Source organism: Eretmochelys imbricata, chromosome 6 (genome assembly GCF_965152235.1).
Source record: "Eretmochelys imbricata isolate rEreImb1 chromosome 6, rEreImb1.hap1, whole genome shotgun sequence".
Lineage (NCBI taxonomy): Eukaryota > Metazoa > Chordata > Testudines > Cheloniidae > Eretmochelys > Eretmochelys imbricata.
In genome coordinates, this window is record NC_135577.1 from 121,941,243 (window position 1) to 121,963,977 (window position 22,735).

The 22,735-nt window shown below is 38.6% G+C and overlaps 1 protein-coding gene across 6 annotated transcripts in view; it reads right to left on the bottom strand.

Annotated features, from left to right (window-relative positions):
- Window positions 1-22,305, bottom strand: part of ARID4A (AT-rich interaction domain 4A) — a 62,998-nt gene extending 40,693 nt beyond the window's left edge. For all 6 annotated transcript variants that reach the window (XM_077819560.1, XM_077819557.1, XM_077819559.1 and 3 more), the window contains exons 1-8: window positions 22,139-22,305; window positions 20,740-20,811; window positions 18,774-18,884; window positions 15,983-16,048; window positions 14,637-14,727; window positions 2,904-2,983; window positions 2,720-2,814; window positions 1,934-2,066 (exon numbers count right to left, since the gene is read on the bottom strand). In XM_077819560.1, the coding sequence (XP_077675686.1) occupies window positions 1,934-2,066; window positions 2,720-2,814; window positions 2,904-2,983; window positions 14,637-14,727; window positions 15,983-16,048; window positions 18,774-18,884; window positions 20,740-20,745 (582 nt within the window). In that variant the 5' untranslated portion in view covers window positions 20,746-20,811; window positions 22,139-22,305. The remainder of the gene's footprint in view (window positions 1-1,933; window positions 2,067-2,719; window positions 2,815-2,903; window positions 2,984-14,636; window positions 14,728-15,982; window positions 16,049-18,773; window positions 18,885-20,739; window positions 20,812-22,138) is intronic.
- Window positions 22,306-22,735: the final 430 nt, after the last annotated feature.

Sequence of the window (22,735 nt, forward strand, 5' to 3'; positions counted from 1 at the left end):
AAACGAGCACCATATCCAACATTGTAAACATTCATATAACAACCCAGGAAGTTTTATTATTGACATCTAGGGGGTAAATGATCAAAAGTGCAGTTATACTCTGAAAAGCTATTCTATAAAGATGGCATTGTGGAATTCCATGTTTACCCATACAATAGTTTTTCAGATTAAAACTTGCTCAGATTACAATGTCTAGTCTTTCATATTAAGGCTGGGATCCAAAAGGTAAGCTTCCTTTTTTTCTGGTTTATGTATGATCCCCAATATTAAAGTTTCTACATCTAGGACTTAAGTAAATAATACTGTTGATAATGTCAACAAAAGCTTCTCCACAGTGGTATTAAAGCTGTAGGATTAAATGGTAGTTTGTAAAATCTTTACCATCATGTTCTTTGTGCATTCAGAGTTGTGTTACTCTAGTGACACAAATAAGGTTATTTTTTTCCAGTCTGTTTTCCAGCTGTAACTGCTTCTTAAGGTCTAGAGCAACGTTAACACTCTCAGGCAAAATCCTGGCTCCAGTGAAGTCAATAAGAGTTTTGTCATTCACGTCAATGGGGCCAGGATTTCACACCAGACTGAATTCAGAGATTCCTATTTCTTTGTTAGCTAAGAGGATAACAACAGTTTCTGGACTTCTAGCAATTTCCCAGTTAGAATATTAGAACAATTTTTGCTTAATGAATGACCAAAATGGAGCTCTGACCAACAGTCAGAAGATATGAAACAATACTATATTTCATATCTCAGTGAACCGAGATCTACTGTCCTGAAAGAGATACATACCAACGTGTTTTTAATAAACCTTGACATGCACCTCAGAAGTCATCAATATCTACTTATTAGGGTACAATATACTGATACATACTTGCAGCAGAAAAACACTATTGTGTATACAATTAATCTTTCTTCCTACTTGCATCCAAAAAAAATCAGTGTTAAAATTCAGTTAACCCAATGTGATAGGTCGTCTCTTTCCAGTTAGTTCCTGAAAAGCAGCACCAAGTAGCCAGATACAATGTACATTCATTTACCTACAGTAAATCTAACAAGGTAATATTTGAGTCAGTGGGTAAAATGTCCCAATTCAACACTCTAATGAAAGTGTTTATAATAATGGGTGGTTGTCCTTGATGTAAGGAGACAATATGCATACGCTTAACTATAGGAACTACAAAAATGTATTGATAAAGCTTCCTTTGATGTTTTTTAAGTTCTGTAAAACATTTCCATCCTTACATTAAAGGTACAAGAGAACACCAGGATTATTTTAGATTGCTCTTGTGTATGTTATTTGTAACCAGAACTATTCCAAGTCAATTTACAAATGAAAACACTCTAATACCCAATCCCTACTGTTCATGTCACTGAACAAAGTTTAATTTGTCAACTTTTTTAAAAAATATACTATAATATACAGAGCACACACGTGCATTTTTTCTGGTAGTTTATAAATTTTAAACAAAGAAAAAGGATTAGAAATGTAGTTTTACATTACCAACAGGTAGTAGTTTTAGTAGATCTGATTTTGTTGAAAGATCAATATTAAAAAAAAAACCTATATTTTTTTTGTAAGTATAGCTTTTTACTGAAGTCAGAGACAAAGCTGATACACGTTTCAATACTTCTCAGAATATTTATTTTCCTGTTGCTCCCTTAAATTGTAAAAACAAAAAATGGCCACCCCAAAACATGTATTCTTCATGAGCCTGCTGCCTAGGGAATCCTGAGTTTGATAGCTATCCCCAAGTCTTGCTCTAGGAGCTGTAATGGCTGCAAGTAGTGCTGTTCAAGTATAGAGGAAGGAAGGAGTGACAAGAGTAGTGCTCTGACACAGATTCAGAACACCCTTTCACACACACACCCCAAAAAACCCAAAATATAGTATTCTGAAGGCATTATACTGTGGATATCCCAATCATTTGTTACTTACCAAAGCCGGATACCAGTCAGTCTTCTCCGAACAAAAAATTACACTGACAACTTTGCCAAGCAATTCATCATTAAGACGTCTCTTATCTTCCTCTTCCTCTTCACTACTTTCTTCCTCTTTTTCATCTTCAGTGCTAGAGGATTAAGCATACAATATTTTAAAACAGCCTTAATTTGAAGATAATAATTTTGAGGAAATATAACTCGTAAGAACAGCAGTAAAATACTGGTTAAGGGCCACTAAAACTAACTTTTAAAAGCAGAAGGTTGAACTTGAAAAAACTGAAATAGTAAGAGAGTATAAACTAAGTAGAAGAAGTTTGATTTACTGAAGTTCCTCTGTGCTCACAATTATAATTATTTGTATTATTTGCAGTACTTCCTGGGAGCCCCAATCATGGAACAGGCCTCCACTGTGCGAGGTCCTGTACAAACACAGAACAAAGAGCGTTCTTGCCCCAAAGCTTCTGTATGTACAGTTTTACCAGTTTAAATGCCTAAGCACGTTAAAAATCCTAGATTTACTCATATACCAAAGTTTTTTCATAAATTTGAAAGTGATTACATTTTAAAGCTAGTGCCTGACGAGATGACCGCTTTTCAAATATAGGCTGTGAATAGAATACATGACAAAATAATGACGGTTTCATCCCTCCTACATCACTCTTTTTAGTTATTTAAGACCAAATTCTGTCTGCTATGCACACATTGAATTTCTAGGGTCATCAGACTTTAGCAAAGGACAATAAGGTAACAAAGTAGCATATATAGAATGATAAAAACTCACACAGGAAGAGAAGATCTTCTTCCTCTGTTGGATTTCTTCCCAATTACTGGAGTTCCAAAGTGCTCTGGATTTGTTAGTGGCAGTTGGTCAAGTGTCTAGAAGATGGGAATATAAATTAGCTTGCAATTCTTCCACAATGTAAAGACTTACTTTCCAGCTTGAAGAAAAGTTAACATCTCCTTACCTCACTTTCTGCAAAGTGCCTTTCCCCCTTCAAGCACAATGAAGTTCGTCTCAACGTCCTCTCATCTCCATCATCAAAAACTAGAATGAAGCCAGAGACAAAGATAGTGGCACAAGATTTGCAAATGTAACTAAATGGCCAGTTTGCTATTCAAAATCATAAATTAAATAATCCTGTAGAATATGCCTCTGAAAATTTAAATTAAGTTATTTGGTTCACAAGTGGAAAGAAGTCTGATAGTCAAGAGCAGGCAAACATTCCAGCACATGGATTCAAAGTCACTGCAAAAATCAGGCTGCCAGCTGCAACAGTCTCCAGGTTTGTCATCTCTCTTATCAATACACTGTACTACTAAAGACCACGGATACTGGCTGCCTGCCAGTTATCACTTCTAACCAACATCCCCAGCTAGATTGAAACACCCAATTATTTCTGATTTAAGCTGGGCCAGTCTCCCAACTCTGTTTCTGTTGCCATGGGAAATCGGAAGCAGGCAACTGTCCACTTGTATACTCTGTGGGGAAATGTTGCTAGTGGGCAGACAATACACATGGAAGCTTCTGCTACAACATAAAATACTGTGCTACAGATAAGAGGAGAACTGGAAGCCCACATGTGGTAGTCTGGCCATCTCCGTTCTAGTCCCTACTGGACATTTTGTTCACCTCACAAAATCACATATAATCAGAAGCAAGTCATCTAAATTTGTAATGCATGGCCAGGAGAGGCCGAGAAAATAATAGTGAGGCTGTTACATACACAGACTCAGGTACGCTGGCAGATATATAAAGAATAGCTTGTGCTACTCCTGGTTACAGGGATGGTTAACAGGACTGTCTATTACAATAACATTCACAACTTCTTCCAAAAGGGAATTTTACCTCTAAAGTAGTTTTTAAGATTAACAGCTTAATATCTCTTAGAGTCACTGTACTCTTTAACTAAAATGCATAAATCGCGGACTAAATTTGAAGTACAATGTATACATTTTATCAATTTTGCATTTTACGTTCAGAAATCCCGATCCTAAAATCAGAACGTCTGAGCAAACCTTTGTGCATGTGCAGAGACCCAGTGACTTCCAAGGGACACCACACTGAATGAAGGGGTCCATGGCCTGGATTCAATTGCAGGATATATAGTTGATATTTACACTATTCAGAGGAGGTCCTCTATCCCATAGCCAATATATACCATACAGTCTGGACATGTTTGTTTTATTAGTGTGATAACGGTGGCATCCCTTTTACAAGAAAAATCTCGCAGGCTAACGTGAATACAATATATTTGTGTAGCTAAAAATTCAATACATTTACAGCAAGATATAAAGAAAAAATTTGTAATTTAAATAATTCCTCTGTAATTCTAGTCTGCCAACCAAAAAGAAAGGAAACCACCATGTTCTAACAGCCTAATTTAAGATTAGAAACTGCAAGAATAACTAGAAATAAAGAGCAGACTACGTAAGCAATATCCTAGCGGGCCTACTAAGCTTTATAATTTGCATGTCTGTAGTCTCCCAACTGAGCTACTTTGACGGAGGTTAGTCAATTGATTCAGCTTGTTATACGTGTTCACATAAACTATTATTAGTTTTAAAACAGTAAGCAATCCTGCTCCCTAACTGCCTTCCAATAATCTGTCTCAGAACTATTAAAATATAAAATCGCTAGATAGTAACTACAAAAGTCATATGATATAGGTTTGCACACATTTTTATTAATATAATCTATTTTAAAAGTTTAAACTCTATTACCTAGTTTCCCTGAAAAGCCACTGTGCACATTTTGCTCTTTGACTTTCACATTATTTATCAGTTTTTTCATTATTTCTTACTTTTTTTTTTCTGCCAGTAATCAATGTTACTTTCTTTGTGTAAACAAGGCCATGGTCCCTCACCACCTTTTCCCCTCCCACCAGATTCTACACAGAAGTCAAAATGCTGAATTTGTAGAAATAATCATTTCTGGGGCAACAGAGTGATGTTCAGCATAAGATAACTTACCAGAGCATCAAGAAGGACATGACAGTGGACTGCAAAGGAGAAAGCATGCCTAGTTTATCTGATATTTTGGAAGCTAGATTTTTAGAAAGAAAAATCTCTCTAAAACAAGTTTGACGAAGAAAAAAAGGAACTCCAGGCTAAAGCCAGACGACTGAGAGAGCTTCCATGTTATATTTTTAGGGGATAGTACAGGATGCTCAATTGTTTAAGGTTTTGCAGCTGTACAAAAGAAATCCTATTTCCTTCCCAAACATGTCACACTAATCCTCCAATTAACTACTCAGCTTTCATTTTACTGTGAAGACCAACATCTTAACATCCATCAAAAAAAAAAAAAAAAAAATCCCAAATGTTAAATATTGAGCACAATATAACCAAGTACATAATACAATATAGTGTATTTCATTAAAAAAATTAAAAATAAGACCTCTTAGGCTGCTTGTGACAAAAATAGGAAATAATGTGCTAAAGAGGTCTTTCCTCAGCTAGGATCAAATATCTCATTTAACACGTAGCTCAGGAACTCAAATAATCCATCCCTATTGCCTGCTAATAGGACAGTGAAGTGTTATCAGAACTAATTTATCTTTATCTCAGAACTTCAAATTTCTTTTTCATGGGCAGAGGGGCAAATCTCCTGCCATACTCTTACAGGTGGAAGAAATGAGGATAATTAACATGTTGAGGGAGATCTGAATATACCCCTGCTCCTCTTACAGACCTTTTCTACAGTCCCTATAACCCTCCCAGCCATACATCCCCTTTCACCATACACCTGAACAAAGGGAAGAGGCTCCTGTCTAATGCCTTGCTGCAGGCAGTCCTCTCCCTGCAAGGCCTGGTATTTGTCACCTCTGCATTCCCTGGTGCCAGCTACAAAAGTGGCTCCTTCTAGCACAGCTGTTTGTCTCTTACAACAGAAAGTGAGTCTCACTGTGCAAGCTGCCAGGGGAGACAGACTGAGCAAGCACTAGGACATTCAGTAACTGCAGCTGAAACAGTGCAGCTAAGAGAGTCAAGACACCCCCGCCCGCAACTCCACCATGAAGAAAAGGGTAGGAAGGAAAGCCACTATCTCTGAAGGGATACAATTATTTGTACAGTGCTCCTTTCCTCATCTCCCTTCCACACACGGGCCAACTGGAGCAGCTAGCTCTGCACTTCAGGAACGAAAGGTGGAAAAATATGAATTTTACACCCTCCCTTCTGAACTCTAGCAGGTGAAGCACTTGGCTTAAGAGTTAAGGAAGGGGGGGTGGGGGAGAATGTGTCTGTTCAACAGCCATGTGGGATTCTCCTGCCTGAGAGCAGAGGAAATACATGGCAGGCTTAACAGTGCATGAGCCCTTCGACTTAATTAAAGCCCCAAGTTACAAGCTCCATTTTTATTTTGTTTCTGCATACCTAGGACTGAAGGTTTTTCAAACTAAAAGAATGGATAATGTTCACGTAATTTGACTACAGACATATATAAACAAACTACGCAAAGACTGATGAGGTCTGCCTCTATTCCAACCTGTGGCTATCCCCTGATGCACAATACAAAGGATGTTTTTAGACAGTTATTACAAGACTACATTTAAAACACCTAACTTAATAGTTGTAGACTAGAGGGAAATACCGTCCCACAGCATTATTGTTACTTACAAAACCCGAAGCAAAATCCTTTAAAATACTACTGGATAGGTGACTGTTTGATCTTTGAAGGAAAAAAAAATTGGGGGAAGGGGAAAAAAAGGGGAAATTTTTTTTTTAAAAGGGTCACACTTATTAAATTACTTTGAGAGCAAAATGAGGGATTTCCTTTGCTCACATAGGAGTTTCTGTAAATATCGTAATTTACAGATCATTCCACAAACATAAGAATAAACAAAGGATGCTAGCCCACAAGGACAGGCACTCCACAGAAGGAATTTTTTGTGGATCAGACCAATGGCCCATATAATTGAGACCATAGATGAATAATTCAGAGGAAAGCACAAAATTTCCATTAACGCACCAAAGTGTGCAATACTAAACAACAAGGATACATTTTTCCCTACTCCAGCTGAAGATCAGGTCACAATGAAATAGGAGAAAGAATAGCCCATGTATTGCAGAAGTTATTCTTACTTATATACATGATCCAATCTTCCACTGAGTTTTACTAAATTATGGGCTAGAATAATATCCTGCAGTAACAAGTTCCATGGGTTAATTATATTGCATAAGAATCTTTAATGTTATAAATTCTAAATTCACTGCCTTTTGATTGCAAGTGCCCTCTCAATTATGTATTATAATAAAGGGTAAACAGAAGCACACATCTGACCTTCTCAATACCTTAAAAACAAACCAAAAAAACACTCACTTCTACCATGTTTCAGAGTGGTAGCCGTGTTAGTCTGTATCAGCAAAAAAACTGAGGAGTACTTGTGGCACCTTAGAGACTAACAAATTTATTTGGGCATAAGTTTTCGTGGGCTAAAACCCACTTCATCGCATAATGGACTGCTCTTCTACCATAATGGACCCACTTCTATCATATCTCCCTCACTGTTTTTTCTAAACTAAACAGTCCTTGTGATTTTAATCTCTCCTCTTTTAAATCTACTTCATATGCAACATTCTTCAAATTAAAGTCTCCCTAAACATGACCTTTTAATATAGATCTTAAAGGTTTAAAAATAGCCTTTTCAGAGTACAGCATCAAGGACCCACAAATTACGGACTCCCTGAATATCAAGCGACAGGACAGCCTGCAACAATTCTGCTGGCTCAGTGGCATTTTGACACCATGGTAACGGGCATGGCAAAATAACTTTAAAAGATGCAGCAAAAATAGGTACTGATATGAATAGGGAAATAACATGGTACTTTTTGTTTTCCCAACATGCAATATGCATTTGTTTTCAGTAACTGATTGACAATGTCACAGTTTGTGACCTTAGTAAATGCTTTAGTACCTAACAGTGGCAAAGCCCTGGCTAGGATGATTTAGTTGGGGATTGGTCCTGCTTTGAGCAGGGGGTTGGACTACACGACCTCCTGAGGTCCCCTCCAACCCTGATATTCTATGATTCTATGATTTTAAGATTTCAAATCAATTTTTCCTTACAAAAAAGTGTATTCTTATTTCTTCACCTGCAGAGGCAATACTGATTGTTCAAGAGCTATACGATCCAAAAGTATACTTGTTGAACGCAAAACTGGGCTTCATTCAGTATCAAGCCAACTCTACAAGCGAGTTCTTATCAATAGCAAGATGAAGGTCTGCACTGCACTAGTCTACAGATAGTACCATACAAAAAAAAAGGGGGGGGGGGACAGATTATTCTAGAGATCAGAGGAACTGCAAAAGTTAAAAAAACCTGAACTTCTTTGAGGCTGTTTGTAACGACACCGTCAACTTAAATAAAATGATAAAAGCAATTTCAGATTGAAGTTACTTGGATGATACTTGTAACAATAGTAAAATAACTAACTTAAAAAAGATTAGTGGAAAAAAATCTTTTCCCCCCCACTTTGTTTACTTTGCATATTAAAAGCACTTTGCATAACCACGTGTTTCACCATTTCCCCTTTATATTATACTCAGTCACAATACCCAAACAAAAACACACCAAAAACATGAGTTTATAACCAGTTAGAGGCACTATCAACTTAACCAGTCATAAGTAAGTAAGTACGTTCACTTTGTGTCCATAAAGCTTTCCTGACATCTCATCTATGTTTGTCCAGCTACATGCTGCCTAACCATTTGTATAAGTGCAAGCTGGGCAAATCTGGGCAGTTTTCCCATGGTATCTTAGTAAGGCTTACAATTCCTGGATGACATACACACATAGCAGCACATGGCATAATGCATCTGGGATGTCTCACTATACATGATGCTGTGAGGAAGGAGGATTGGTCAAACCATGTTAGAAGGCAGACAGCCAACCAACCATGGAATTTGGCATGGAAACACTTAGCTGACCATCGGTATATTAGTAGTTTTAATCTTGCTGTGGGTGGAACTAACCATGCCATTAACTGTTTACAAACTTGGTTCAGGTAGTAGTGGAGGACAAGTCAGTCTCCCCTATTAGTATGGGTCTTTCACACAGCATTAAAAGAAAAAAATATTTTAAAGATAGGTAAATGTGAATGTAAATCAGAGAGTTAGCAGGGCCTGTTCAGTACCTGAGACTATTTGGAACTCTTTTAGAGAATGACTAGATTTCAAGTTGACTGTGTCCCTGTAATATGGAGAAGATGTGAACTAGATAATTACTATCACGTTTTCGGTAATGTACCCTAAGTGGGACTTAAATTTTTTTTATTAAAGCTACTGTTAAAATTATATAATACACAGGTTAAGGAAAAAGTGTCTGTACATCTATACTACACGTGATCACAGCCAAGAGAGAAGTCTGCATGTGCTTGATTGGGATGCATTATGCATAGTTGGAAAGAAGAGAGAAGAATATAATCATTTTAATTAAATGGTTTCCTAACAGATTAAGACAAACTATAAAAGGAGAAAGACATGACTGCCCTTACATGAAGTGCTTCAGACAGAGCCTGAAGCCCACAGTTGCCACAACCCAACGATTTATGTTTCCTTCTACTCTGGACTGCATAAAAGGGCCTAACTGTGGAGGGCAAATCCTGCTGAAAGCTGCTATAAATGCAAATCTTTCTCACTGAAAATGGGAGGCAGAAAAATAAAGTTACTTCCCCTGCAAAAAACAAACCAACCCCACAATCCTCCCATATTAGAATAGCTAGGAAAAAGGTAAAATGTGTATTGTTGCTTTTTTGTTTTAAAATTGCAGATAAGTATCAGTTATACTTTCAAACAACTTTTTAAAAGAAATCATAGAACTGGAGGACTGGAAGGGACCTTGAAAGGTCATCTAGTCCAGTCCCCTGCACTCAAGGCAGGACTAAGTATTATCTTAACCATCTCCTGACAGATGTTTGTCTAACTTGCTTTTAAAAATCTCCAATGATGGAGATTCCACAACCTCCCTAGGCAATTTGTTCCAGTGCTTAACAACCCTGACAGTTGGAAGTTTTTCCTAACGTCCAACCTAAACTGCCCTTTTAACCCCAAAATCTAGCCCTATAGACAGTGCTAAATTTTCTTGAGGATTCTGTCACCAGAAAGGTGTATACACTGACAGAGAATAAATGGGTCACAAAGAATACACTGTCGTCCTACTCCCTATTACAAAAAAGGCTACTATAACAGCAGTAGTTTAGTTGCTTGTCTAATGGCTGCAGTTATTGCTTCACACTAGAGGGCTTTATCTGGTGACTCAAGCCACTTCAGTACTTTACAAAAGTATACAAGAAGTACACAAAAGTAGCACAAGGCATCCAGAATAAGGAACATGTACATTTTTTTCACTTCCTGACCTGCTGAAACTCAGGTAACGTACCTGGGCACTAGGAAAGAGAGAGGAAGGAGAAGAAATCATCATTAGGAGCTTCATGAACAACTTATTCTGGATTTTAAACAGAATAGCACTGACTTCTAGCCTAAAAATATATACGTATATGTATTGTACATATACACACACAGTCCAGTGAATATTCCTTGAAAGAGAGCAGAAGGACAGATATGAACTGAGCATGCATAAGAGCAAACCCTGAAGATAAGCGAATACCACAAGACAGAGTGAGTACAAAGCATTTCACTGAGGTCTCTGAACAAGAAATAAATTGTCTTTCATCCTAAGACACTGCTTTTAACTTGTTACTATTTCAAATTTACAGAAACAAGTTTCCTTTTACAGAAAGTTTTTTTTAAATAATTTTTTACTGTTCAGGGCTAGGTCCAAAATTCATCATAATCAACTTAATGTTGCCTTTGGCAGCTGTTGCAAAACACCTACAGAACCATATAGTGTATTTTTTATTATTATTGTTTCAGAGGCCTATTTCAATATTTAATATTGGAGAACACTGTGGATGAAACACACCATAAAAAATAAGCCTTGGTTCTAAAATGACTTGGATGAAAACAGATCTGATATGCTGAAGACTGTTTAAATCTATATAATTATCTCCTAGTGATAATACACAGCATATACTGAGAATATAAATTCTCTTCAAAAACAGAGCAACACCCCACAAAATTTGTAATTATTTAAAATGAGCTTTTTAAAAATTAAGATTAGCTGCTTGTTTTCCAAGGTACTGGAACTGCTGCCACTTGATTATGATGTGACTGAGGATAAAAGATTGGTGTGTGCAAAAGAGGTGTTTTCTAGAGCCTGTTAAACTCTTACTCCAGATCTCTTCTGTTTCTTTCTGTATCTATACTTTTGGTTAAGCAGCCCAATTCCAAAAGCATTTCCAAGCCCCAGTTTAAAATTCCAGCATCACTGTATCTCTGCTGTGCCACCATTACTAGACCATGATTTTTGATACAGAGGTGTCTCCATGGAAGAAACAATGAAAATAAAACTCCATTTGATCATTTTTAAACAGCCTGTTAATCAATTTAGAGCAGAGCAGTACCATTCTAATAGCTAAGAAAATTATTTCTAAAAACAAAGTGCTTTATCTTTATTGTTGCTATACTGAGGCCCTAATCAGAAATGGTGGCAACAAAGTAGCCTAGTATAGAGACTAAGGCTGGAACACAGTGAGCACGTTCAGAATGGACTGGCTCACTTTAGGACACTGAGAAAGTAATTTAGGCCCAAATTATTTCAACTGTCCATTAATTTTGTGTGTGTGTCCATCTGAACATGGGTTCAGACTTTCAAATGTGCTGAGAACTAGCGACCCTTAAAGACAGGCACTGGGTGTCTCAAAACATACACCTGAAAAATGACACACCAAGTTAGCGGATACTTTTGACAATTTTTGCCTTACTCTATGTGCCTTATCATCTGTCCTGTTCTTTTAAAAGGCGTTAATATTTATCTACCTTTGTAAGTGTTTTCAGATCACTGGAAAAATGATGCCATGTAAGTGGAAAATAAATCAGAACTGGAAAAGCACAGACAATTTCAACACCAGCTTCCCACACTGCCCTACCACTGAAACTTGACCTGGATCTGGTAGGGACTCCACAAGTGAAAGAGCTGTTCAGTCCCCAAGTCCATGCAGTTCTTGGTCTCTCTGTTTAAACAGCCAACGAGGGTGCTAAATATTATAGCTTAATACCATTCACTAGGAAATTGAGTCCAACTCAGTGCACAGAAGTTACTGTACAGACATCATCTTTAGATCACTACTAACCCACGGTAAATTGGAACTGGTAACCTAGAGATGAAAGGTTGTATATCATTGCTATTTCCCTCAGCTACAAAGTTCCCCTATGTTTAAATGTAAACTCATTCCTTTATTAGAAATCTATACTTCACAACGTATGCGACTTTGGTCAATTTTACCTCTGGTTTGCAAACTGACAAATGCATACCCTGCCAGTTATATATCATAGTTTACTTGCAAAAGTGGACTTAGAAGGTAAGAGGCAGAAGGGTCAAGTTTTCCAACTTAGATTCTTCTGGGGCAAAGATGAAACAAATAGTTACAACCCAAAATACAGTTTTTATTAAAAATCAATCTGAAAATAAGAGTTTAGAAAAGAAATATCAACTTAGTACGTGTAACACTTTTAGTGCAACAGAGTATTTCCTTCTTCCTTCAATATTGGAAAGAAAATCTCTAAGCCAACAAAAATCCAAGTTAAAGTCAATAGTGTCCTTTGCCTGCTATGTTGCATCAGAGTATTGAACTAAACTGATGAGTACTCCTCCAATTCCCACAACCAAATGCCTAAATTATCACTCCTTCCCCCACAACACACACACCTGGAATTATACCAGTTTATACTACATTCCTGAAGCAGAAAATAAATAGCAGTGTAGATGGTCAACTTAAAACTAGCTAACTGGCTCAGATCCATAGGCTCACAATTATATTACCATAAAGTACTAAATCATGAACATCTAAAGCCCTATCCCGCTCCCACTAAAGTCAACATGAAAACTCCTGTATATTTCAATGAAAACCAAATCGGGCTGCTAAACCATTGCTTCTTCGTCTCCAAAGAAAACGAGTACATTAATAATTAAGATAATAGACACCTGAATGCTAGTCTGTAGAACTCTACTTTAAAATTCTTCAGTATTCTCTTAAAAGCATTTCAATAATTTCAAAAGGTACCAGACAAGGAAATGGGACCAGTGAATTTAAGCATTCAAAAATTAATTTCTAAAGCAACGCATAGGAGAAACATGTATAATTTCCATTAAGTAAAGAGGTGCACCCACCCACACAACTCTGGAAATACAACCCTCACTATCCCCAGTTTTTCTGCGGGAGGGAGGAACACGATAAGGGCTGGTATTTGCAAGGGTGTCTGATTTGAGTGAATATTACATTATTTGATTGGCATCTCTAGTTAGTTATTTTCTGATTTCAGAGAAGCTGATAGTTTTTTATGTCATACTTTTAATGCTGTGTCAGACACCTAGACACCAGACTATGCATTTTTATTAATAATCCAAAATAAATAAAGTTATCTCTATAATGAACCTACTTATGGCTTGACGTCAAGTTTCATTGAATTTTCATTGTATGCGACTAGTCATGATTTTACGGGACTTATTTCCAAGGGCCATCTCAGTTATCTGTCCCTAAAATGAAAGCAAAACCTTCTTCTACTTGTTCTTTTAAGATTTAGTTCCTTTAAAGGAAACACTATCTAAATGAAATCTAATCATTTCAAACAAAGGAGTATAATTATGGTTTCAAGGTACTACACTCTTCTCTAGTCTCTTAAAAATGTTTTCTTCTCTGTGTAAAACAGTGTGTAAAACACCCACAACCCACCACATAAACAGAGGGAAATGACTGAGTATGCAGGGGAACAACTGAAATTCTCTCTATAGAAAGTCTTAAAATCACATGTAAACAAACCAGAAATATACAAAAACAATGAGGAGTCCTTGTGGCACCTTAGAGACTAACAAATTTATTTGGGCATAAGCTTTTGTGGGCTAAAACCCTATTTGGGCATAAGATTTTGTGGCCTAAAACCTACTTCATCTGATGAAGTGGGTTTTAGCCCATGAAAGCTTATGCCCAAATAAATCTGTTAGTCTCTAAGGTGCCACAAGGACTTCTCATTGTTTTTGCTGATACAGACTAACACGGCTACCACTCTGAAACCCGTCATCACGCAAGGCACTAGAAATATACAGAATGTTTTTTCCACTAATCTTCATAGTAATTTATAACAGTAGGTAACAAAATTTTCAGACAGCAGTGGGATTTAAGTATGTCTTTTCAAAATAGCAATTAAGCAATACGAACTTCCAAGAAGTGAAATTGAATCAATATGCATCTATTTGACCAACTGAAACTTGATCATACAAGTAAGGTATCAAAATCCATAGGCTTTTCTATGGTGCTCATAACTATACTATTTGAGCACTATTTGAGTTTATCCTTACAACACCTGTGAAGAGCTCTGTGTAAGTCTGAAAACTTCTCTCACCAACAGAAGTAGGTCCCATAAAAGATATTATCTCACCCACTGTGTCTCTCAAACACCTCTATAAAGCATGCAGTGATTATTTTCTTAGTTGTAAAATGGAGATGAAACAGAGGCCACACCAAAAGTATAACAGAGCCAGATCTTAAGTCCTGTCCGGTGCCTTGAATACAAAACCAGTTTAAACGAATGGAAAAAATATATAGTACCAACATTAAAAACCATAAGTTACATAGTTACTCACCTACAGTATACCAGCTGGCATCTGTCAATTTGTTGATAACAGCTTCTTGAAAGGATCCATCAGGCATCTTGGTTTCAACCATTGCACCAACCTGTGAGATAAAATACTTAAAAATTATTATATTATATACACTTATAGTCCCAGATTCATACAGTGGAGGTAAAATATACCAATTCTTTCAGAAAGATTTGGGGGTGGGGGTTTGGCAGGAAAGAGACTCATTTAAGTTTCACTATCCTTGTGAAATGCATGCATTGGTTACATAGCCTCCAAAGTGAAAAATCATTAACCAAATCACATTTTATTCTGACTTGGTTTTCGTTAGCAGTGGGCAGTGAAATAAGCATACTAGGATCCCTACTGTGACCTTTGTATTATAACAACAAGAGGTAAGGTTATAAGTTTTTTTTATTTTAAATGTTAATAAATATCATGGCAGAGGTGCAGGAAAACAAGGATACTTCATGGAAGTTGCGGGGGAGAATGGGGGCCTTGGACAGTGAGCCGAGCGCACCCCACACTCACTCCGCAGCAATGGGTCCTATCCAATGGGGCTGGGCTCAGCTCCCCACATTGAGTGTTACAAGCTGACCCATATGGTCACAGTATTAATCAAATGTGGCCCTCTGTCTCTACAGAGGGGTGGACACACTAAACCTGAGTGGTGCTGTGACCACCTGGGCCAACTTGCAACATTCAAAGGGGAAAGGTGCAGCTTCTGCAGTTGTCATAGATTTTATTCAAATTTAAGATCTAAGCCATTAATCCAACACTTTAACAGTATAAGTAGTGGTATATGTGTCTATAGCATAAGAAAATAAAGCCTTTGTTATTACATACATTTACTCTTTGAACTCAAACATCAAGTAGATATGCTTCACTGTCAACTGGACAATACACCAGGGTTTCTGAACTTGGTCTAGATTTTGACAACAGCATTTGCCAGTGCATTTGAGGTAGCAGAAGAGGCGGTAAGGACAAGGGAAAGGCAAAAACCCCAAGGAAATAAATAAATATTAGTCACCTGTTCTAACAGTTCCTGAGCTAACCTGAATATATATCTTGTTTACGCCTGTCTAATGTCTGTAGTTTGCTTGACATAGTTGACCTTCCCTACAATAACATTTCCATACAAAACTATGTCAAAGGCATAGGGATAAACATCTTTTAAAAACTAAAATATTAGCTAATAAGGATAATTACTCATTGAGGGCCTGATCCAAAGCCCGTGGAGGTTTTTCCATTGAATTCAACCAACTATGGATTAGATGGTCAATGTCTAAACTGTCTAAATGTAAAATAATTATAATTTAATTGTACATTTGAAAAACATGCTGCATACATACTCTTAAAGGTCCTTTTACTTGGTCGTCTTGCACTAACTGAGCTGAGTTATCCTGTTTCAGGATCACCTGAAAAATATTTTATAAACAGATATATACGTTTCACTTTCATACTACCAAAAAGCATGCACAACATTCCTTATGACAACATCTAAAAAGTTAGAAAATACAACCCTTATCTATCAAAATTGCTAACATTATTTAGTACGAACAATACGACATTGTTTGAATTTACAAGGAGCCCAGGTGCCATCTGAATTACCAAGTAAATACCATGCATTCAATAACTACTAACTGATTCATCAAGTTGGGTAAGAGGATCTCTCACCTAAATCGAATCTCAGATATACCACGAAAAAAATGTACAATTTTTTATACAATTATGAGGTTGGACAATAATACAATCCTGGCTTTACCTGCAGTGGGCCACTAGGCTAGAGGCTTAAGAGTTATACTTCTCTCACATCTGTAGCATTCACTATTAAAAAAGCCCCCATATTTCCAGGGGAGAGAATTTCCTGCAGAATCCACACTTTACTGCAGAGTTATGATTCAGAACCTAAGGGCTTGTACACATGGTAACAGGAATCAAAATAACTAAAATCAGTTAAAATTCACACCTTTAGGTATTTTGGTATAAGTCAGTATGTGGACATTCTTTAGAGTGCCCACACAGAGACTTGCACACTAAAGTTGTGAATTTAAACCAATTAAGTTTTTTTAATTCCAGTTACTGTGTACACAAGCCCTAAGTTTTCCTTCCACAAAAATTATGCTTTCAGCTCTCATGGTTGTGAGGACAACCTTGAAAATATGTAGAATCCTGTGTGGATACAAAATTTGTATCTGCATCCAACCTGCAAAAATGATCCCTGCATATAAAGCAGATATCCGCAGATTTCCAAGGTTCTAGATACAAAATTTGCACCCATTTTCGATCTGCAATCTGCAAAAATGGTCCATGGATTTGCAGAGCTCTAAAAATTGGATTGATGTTTGCCACTTCCTGCAGAGAGACTGCAAACAAGATCTTAAAGAGATGTAAACTGGGTCATTCATTTCCACAGGCTGTTAACTTTGAAACTTAAAGATGAATGTAAGATGTCAACATTGTTAATTATTTTACCGCTGATCATTTTAACAGAAACATCTAGCAAATGTATTTTTCCTACAATTCCAAAATGCTTCCCACATCTTTGCAGTGGCCAAGAGTCATGATCTTTGCATCTACCAAAATGTCCAAGTTCCTCCCAAAAAACTTATACAATGTAGTTATTCTTTGTCAATATAAAAATCAATGGCACACTAAAACATGAACACGAGGACATAAAATAAACTACAGTTAATATTAAAAGTGACACAGGAGCTACTGTACACATTGTATTATTCATTTTCTTATTTAAGGTGTAGCAGGCAGACCCATGTGCTTGTGAAAAGCCCTACTGAACTCAATGGACTTGGCATAGGCACAAGGTGTGGCCACGCGCACCTAACTGCAAGATCAGGCTTAACTAACTCAAAATGTCAAATTTTAAAATTTAAATGAGATAGTAGCAGGATTTCCAGTCTGTCACAGCAACGTTAGAGATCCCAGGAACCGTACAGTGGAGTACACAGGGCCCTAACTATGATCCAGGGGGAAAAAACTCACATCTCAAAATAATCTAAATAGTCTGTGGACCAGTGCAGATCAAAAAAGTGGAATCCATTGCTTTCCACAACAATGCCCTCATTCAAACAGATTTTAAGAAGTGCCACCAAAATTCCATAATTTGCTTATTGGTGACAAGAGAAGAAGAGATTTGTTTTGAAATTCAGGGAAGGTACTTTGACATAAAGTGATGAGGTCCTATAAGCACCCAGACAGATAGGACAACAAAAGTACAAAAGCACATAGAAACTATTTGATCTAAGATGTGTACAAAAAAAGAACTGATTTCATCTAATTTTTTTTGTCACTGTACTAGCTCATGTACATTGTCCTGAATGCTAGGCTAGAAGGTAGAAAATAGGAACAAAGTGCAAAGTAAATTTTTGGATCTACTCTGCATGCTGTGTAAACATGTATGTTTGGACAGTTTCATTGTTGATCTCCATCTTTTATAAAAGAGAGTGTTAAAAAAAAAAGAAAGAAAGCAATTTAAAAGGAATGCCAAAACAAAAAAATGTTTCCTCCTGTATCAATGTACACTAAGTTTTAGCACAATCCTTGCCTTGGAAAGACATTGCACAGAAATTTCATACAGGTAGAGCTTGTTGCTTCGAAACCATTTAAAAACATTTGTTTACATTTAACAGACATCTCATGGACAATTCTGAAAAACCGTTCAATGGAAATAATTTTTATCTCCTCTTTGTTTCCTAGCTATAAAAAACTGAGGATGTCTGCAGGATATAGAATCTTTGCTTCTGAAGAATCTTTGCTCCTGGTTCTTGTTGCTCACCTAAAGCCATAATCCTCTATTTATGGCATCAACATTGATTACTGTGGAACTGATGTAGTCACAAACAGAAGGTTATAACTGCAAATGAGAAATAAAGTAGCAAGAGCAGATAAACTTATTTTAAGGACTATTTTTATGCTAGTACCCTTGGGAAAAAACATTTAGATATGACAAACATAATTGCATCAATATAGAATTACTTTAAAAAAAAAAATTTCCCAAGAAATGTTTACAGCTTGGTATAACCATACACTAATTTTAAGGGGTATGATTTTCCTTGACAACCCTTTTAATATATTTTTAATAAAAAAAAACAAGGAAAGCAATAGCACTAATGTCATAAACCCTACCTTGACTTTCACCAGCCGTTTCACTGTCTTAATCTTTGCCTCACAAAAGGCACCACGGTACTTGGCACTGACATCAGTTCCCACTGTCAGGTAGGCAGGCTCATCTGCTGCCTAACAAAGGAGAGTAAATTAGAACATGATTTAGTCTTATATTTTACAAAAGTGTATTCTGTTAAAATAAAATAAATAATAAAAACAATAATAATTACTGTCTTTACAGTTGCATCATCATATATTCAAATATACACCCAAACTTTTAGTCCTACTGATCATTTCTTAATCAGATCATAAATGATGATTTATGTTGCTTTCAATATTGCAGACAGCCTAATTTTTCTTTACACTAAGATCTGACGTACGCTAAAATCTAGAACGTCAACTCTTTCCTAATAGTGGCCATTGATTTTGCTCCAATTAAATCCGTAGAGCATGCCAAGTGTTTGTTTTTTCCCCCCAGATATACACATTTTTACCAAGGTGCTGTGCATAACATTTTAACCATATTTAAAGTTTCATTGCACAGAAATTGTTTCTAAGCAAAACATACACTGTCTGTTTGATTGAAGTTGTAAGAAAAATGAGTGGTACAGATTTTTCCCATGTAATTATTTTCATGTCCCCATTTTGCAAGAATGTACTAATAGACATTTAAGTGCAGAAATACAATTTAAAATAGCAATTTTTTTTTTAAAAAAAAGAAACTTAAGTAACTGATGAAAAATGAGTAAGAATGAACCAGTGGTTATGGTTTGTAGCACAACTTTGCAGCATACACAAATCATTATGATCCAAAGAAATATATCAACTTTGCCAGTAAATTTCAGCATATTGGGCTGGCTAAAAAGCTTACATCACACTGAGTTTATAGATACATTTTTTGCTCCAGGAATCTTGACGACCCCCCCCCCCAATTTTATCAGTCTCAGAAATACCAGTTCAATAATCTCAAAGAGAACTGAAGCATATGCTTACAAACAGAGGTAGAAAGATAAATTCAAGAATGAAGATAATTTCAATAAATTGCTATGAACAAAACGATATGAAAGTGATATTTCATTTTGAATGGAGCTGCATCTCAGACAATTGCAATTTCAAAATTTATACAATAACCATAACCTTTATGTACTTAAAAATATCCTAGATTTCTGTTGTTTCAATGAAGAAAAAAAAAAGTGTTCTATGGTGTTCTCAAAAGCAGATTTTCTGAAGGAAAAACAGCAAAAGAGCTACAGAAAAGTTTGTTGTAACCTTTCAAACAAGTATATTAAATGTTATTTTTCTCGCTTGAAAGGTCTTTGTTAAGATTTATTTTTCCCCAAAAATGTGTGCAAGTTTACCACATTCAAGAACATTTGTGTGAACTTGGGAATTATTATTTTACATTTTATTTTCTTTATTTGACTTTTACAATGATCAATAAAGTTATGCGAAGTTACTATATTAAAAAAACAAGCTACAGTAAAATAGGAAATCAATACATGCAATGAAATATTTTGTGTTGATAACGAACATAAATAATGAACTATTTTTTGCTTGTCTCTGCATCTAAGAAGTGTTTCCCTCCATGTTACTTATCCTGCAATTGTTAAGCCTTTGCTCTGGAAAAACTGAAACTGCTAAGGAAGGACAAAAGCTGTGGTTTTGCAAACTCACAAAAGCTACAGCCAACACAGGAAGCATTTAAAGATAGTACTCCAAATGACAACAAGTCAAAGGCATCCTATGTTTCCAAAGTGTTGTTACTGCATAGGTGAGGGATTGGGATGAGCTGCCCTTCAGTGAGGGAGAAGGGATGGGATTTCATTCCATTCAACATGTGCCGATTTCCACAGCCAACTTTATTCTGCTGTTGTTCAACGAAGATACACTGATTAAAAGTGAAACCAATAAGGTGACTGGTGCAGGGAGAAGAGAAAGAGCATAAATGCTTCCCCTACTCCTCTTCTCAGGACCTGGACAAACTTACCTTCATCTTTGAAGGTTATTTGAGGGATTCCAGCTCAAAGATTTCTCTTGAACCCAGTTACACAGAAAAAAGCTAGAAAACAAGAGAAGGAAGATGATCAGACACACATCTGCATGCATGTGGATTGATTTTAAAAGAAAACATCTTGATCTTGGGAGAACATAATTCAGCTACTAGCATATGGCAGATTATTAAACACACCCCTCCACACTGTTTACACACATCCCTCCAAGCACACCCACCCCTTACATCCCTAAAGCATTCCCTCCACAGGAAGCCTCCGAGCCCCACTTGCTGCCCTGCGTGTGCAGCTGGAGGGGACAGCGAGAAGTGCTGAAAAGGGGTCCTTGCTGGGGACAAATGGGCCCTTGAAGATCTGGGCAAGAAGCCGCTACTACCTCCTTTTCCTTCCCGCTTTGGCTGCCTCCTGCTCTTCCTCAGCCCCTCCGTGTGTCAGGTCGCCATTGCTCCCTCTGCCTTTGCACCATTTCAAGCAAGAAGACGCTCCACACACACAGCGCAGGCAAAAATAATAATACTACTACTAATAAGCTGCTGGCAGCCCAGCTGCTGGGACAAGGGCAGCTCCTGCGCACGAGAGACCAGGCCCCCAGCCGCCCCCTTCCCCTCTCAACTTTCTCAAGCACAAGAAGAGAGCTTAGGAAGGACCCTCCCCTCCCCTCTCCCCCAGAAGGCTTTAGACTGGGACGCAGAGAGGAGTTAGACCAAGGGTTCCCCACACCCCCTGCCTCCCCAACTAACCTCCAGCCCCCCAACGCCTCCCCACCTCAAATACCTTCCAGCCCCTCAACGCCTCCCCACACCCCCCCTCCTCAAATACCCTTCAGCCCCCCCCCACACACACACACAACCCAAACCCCACCGCTGCCAGGGGGTGGCCCTCAGCAGCAGCCCGCTCCCCAGCGGGGGGAGGAGGAGGGGGACACTCGCCCACCCAGAGGGTGGGAAGCGAGGTCCCCGTGCCCCCTGAAGCTGAGCAGGGAAGAGCTGATTGGAGACGCGGGAGGGGGGCGGGCAAGGGAAACCTGCCGACTGCCCCCACCCCCGAGAGGGCTGACGGGGGCGTTCCCCTACCCGGGGCCGGGAGATAAGGCGCCCCCGTCCTCCCTGCCGCGAAGGGGGGCCCTCAATCAGAGAAGGGAGGGGAGGAAGCGCCAGTCACCGCGCTGGGATGGGGGGGTGGAGTTCGGCGGGCGAAAGGAGTCCGAGTCCCCCGCTGACTGGAGCCGAACCGGGGGGGGGGTGTCCTGCCTCCTCCGTGACTGGGTGCGGGAGCCCCGATCCAGGGGTTTCGGGGACCCCGATCCCCTTTCCCCCGGGACGGCAGCGGAGTTGCGGCTGCTGAGCCGCTCACTGCCCTCCTGCTCCGTCCCCCTACCTTTAAACTCAGAGCCAAGTAGAGATCTGCTGCGAGCCCGGCCCAGCTCCCAGCCCCGCTCGCGGCAGGCGCCTCAGAGACAGCGGCGGCGGCGGAGGCAGCGGTGGCTCGGCTCGGCTCCGCTCCACCCCCCTTCCAGCCCGGACTCGTACCGAATCACCAGCGATCAGCCAAATAACAAGCTGTTGAGCAGTATCTGCCCTGCTCGAACTCCCATTGGCCCTTCGTGACGCCCAGGGGGCTCTACCCAGCCCGGATTGGGCGCCGCGGACAGCCCCCTCCCATTGGTCACAGGATACCAGTGAGACCAGATTGGTCAACAGACGACGCAGGTAAAACAACGGGGACTTTTGATTGGTGAATCGGTGGAACTCGAGTCGATTGGACATTTCTGAAGTGAAGTAATCGTTCACCTCACGCTGATTGGTATGAACTCGATCCGGATGTAGCTTCGCGTGCGATGATTGGCAAGCATGAAGGTCAGGAAGAGTAGCGGGGCGATGTGATTGGTGCGGACTGTGTCATAGCAATGGAGAGGGGGAGGAGCCAGAGGCCCTGCAGCGGCGACGGCTGCATAGCTCCGCATAGAGCATGCGC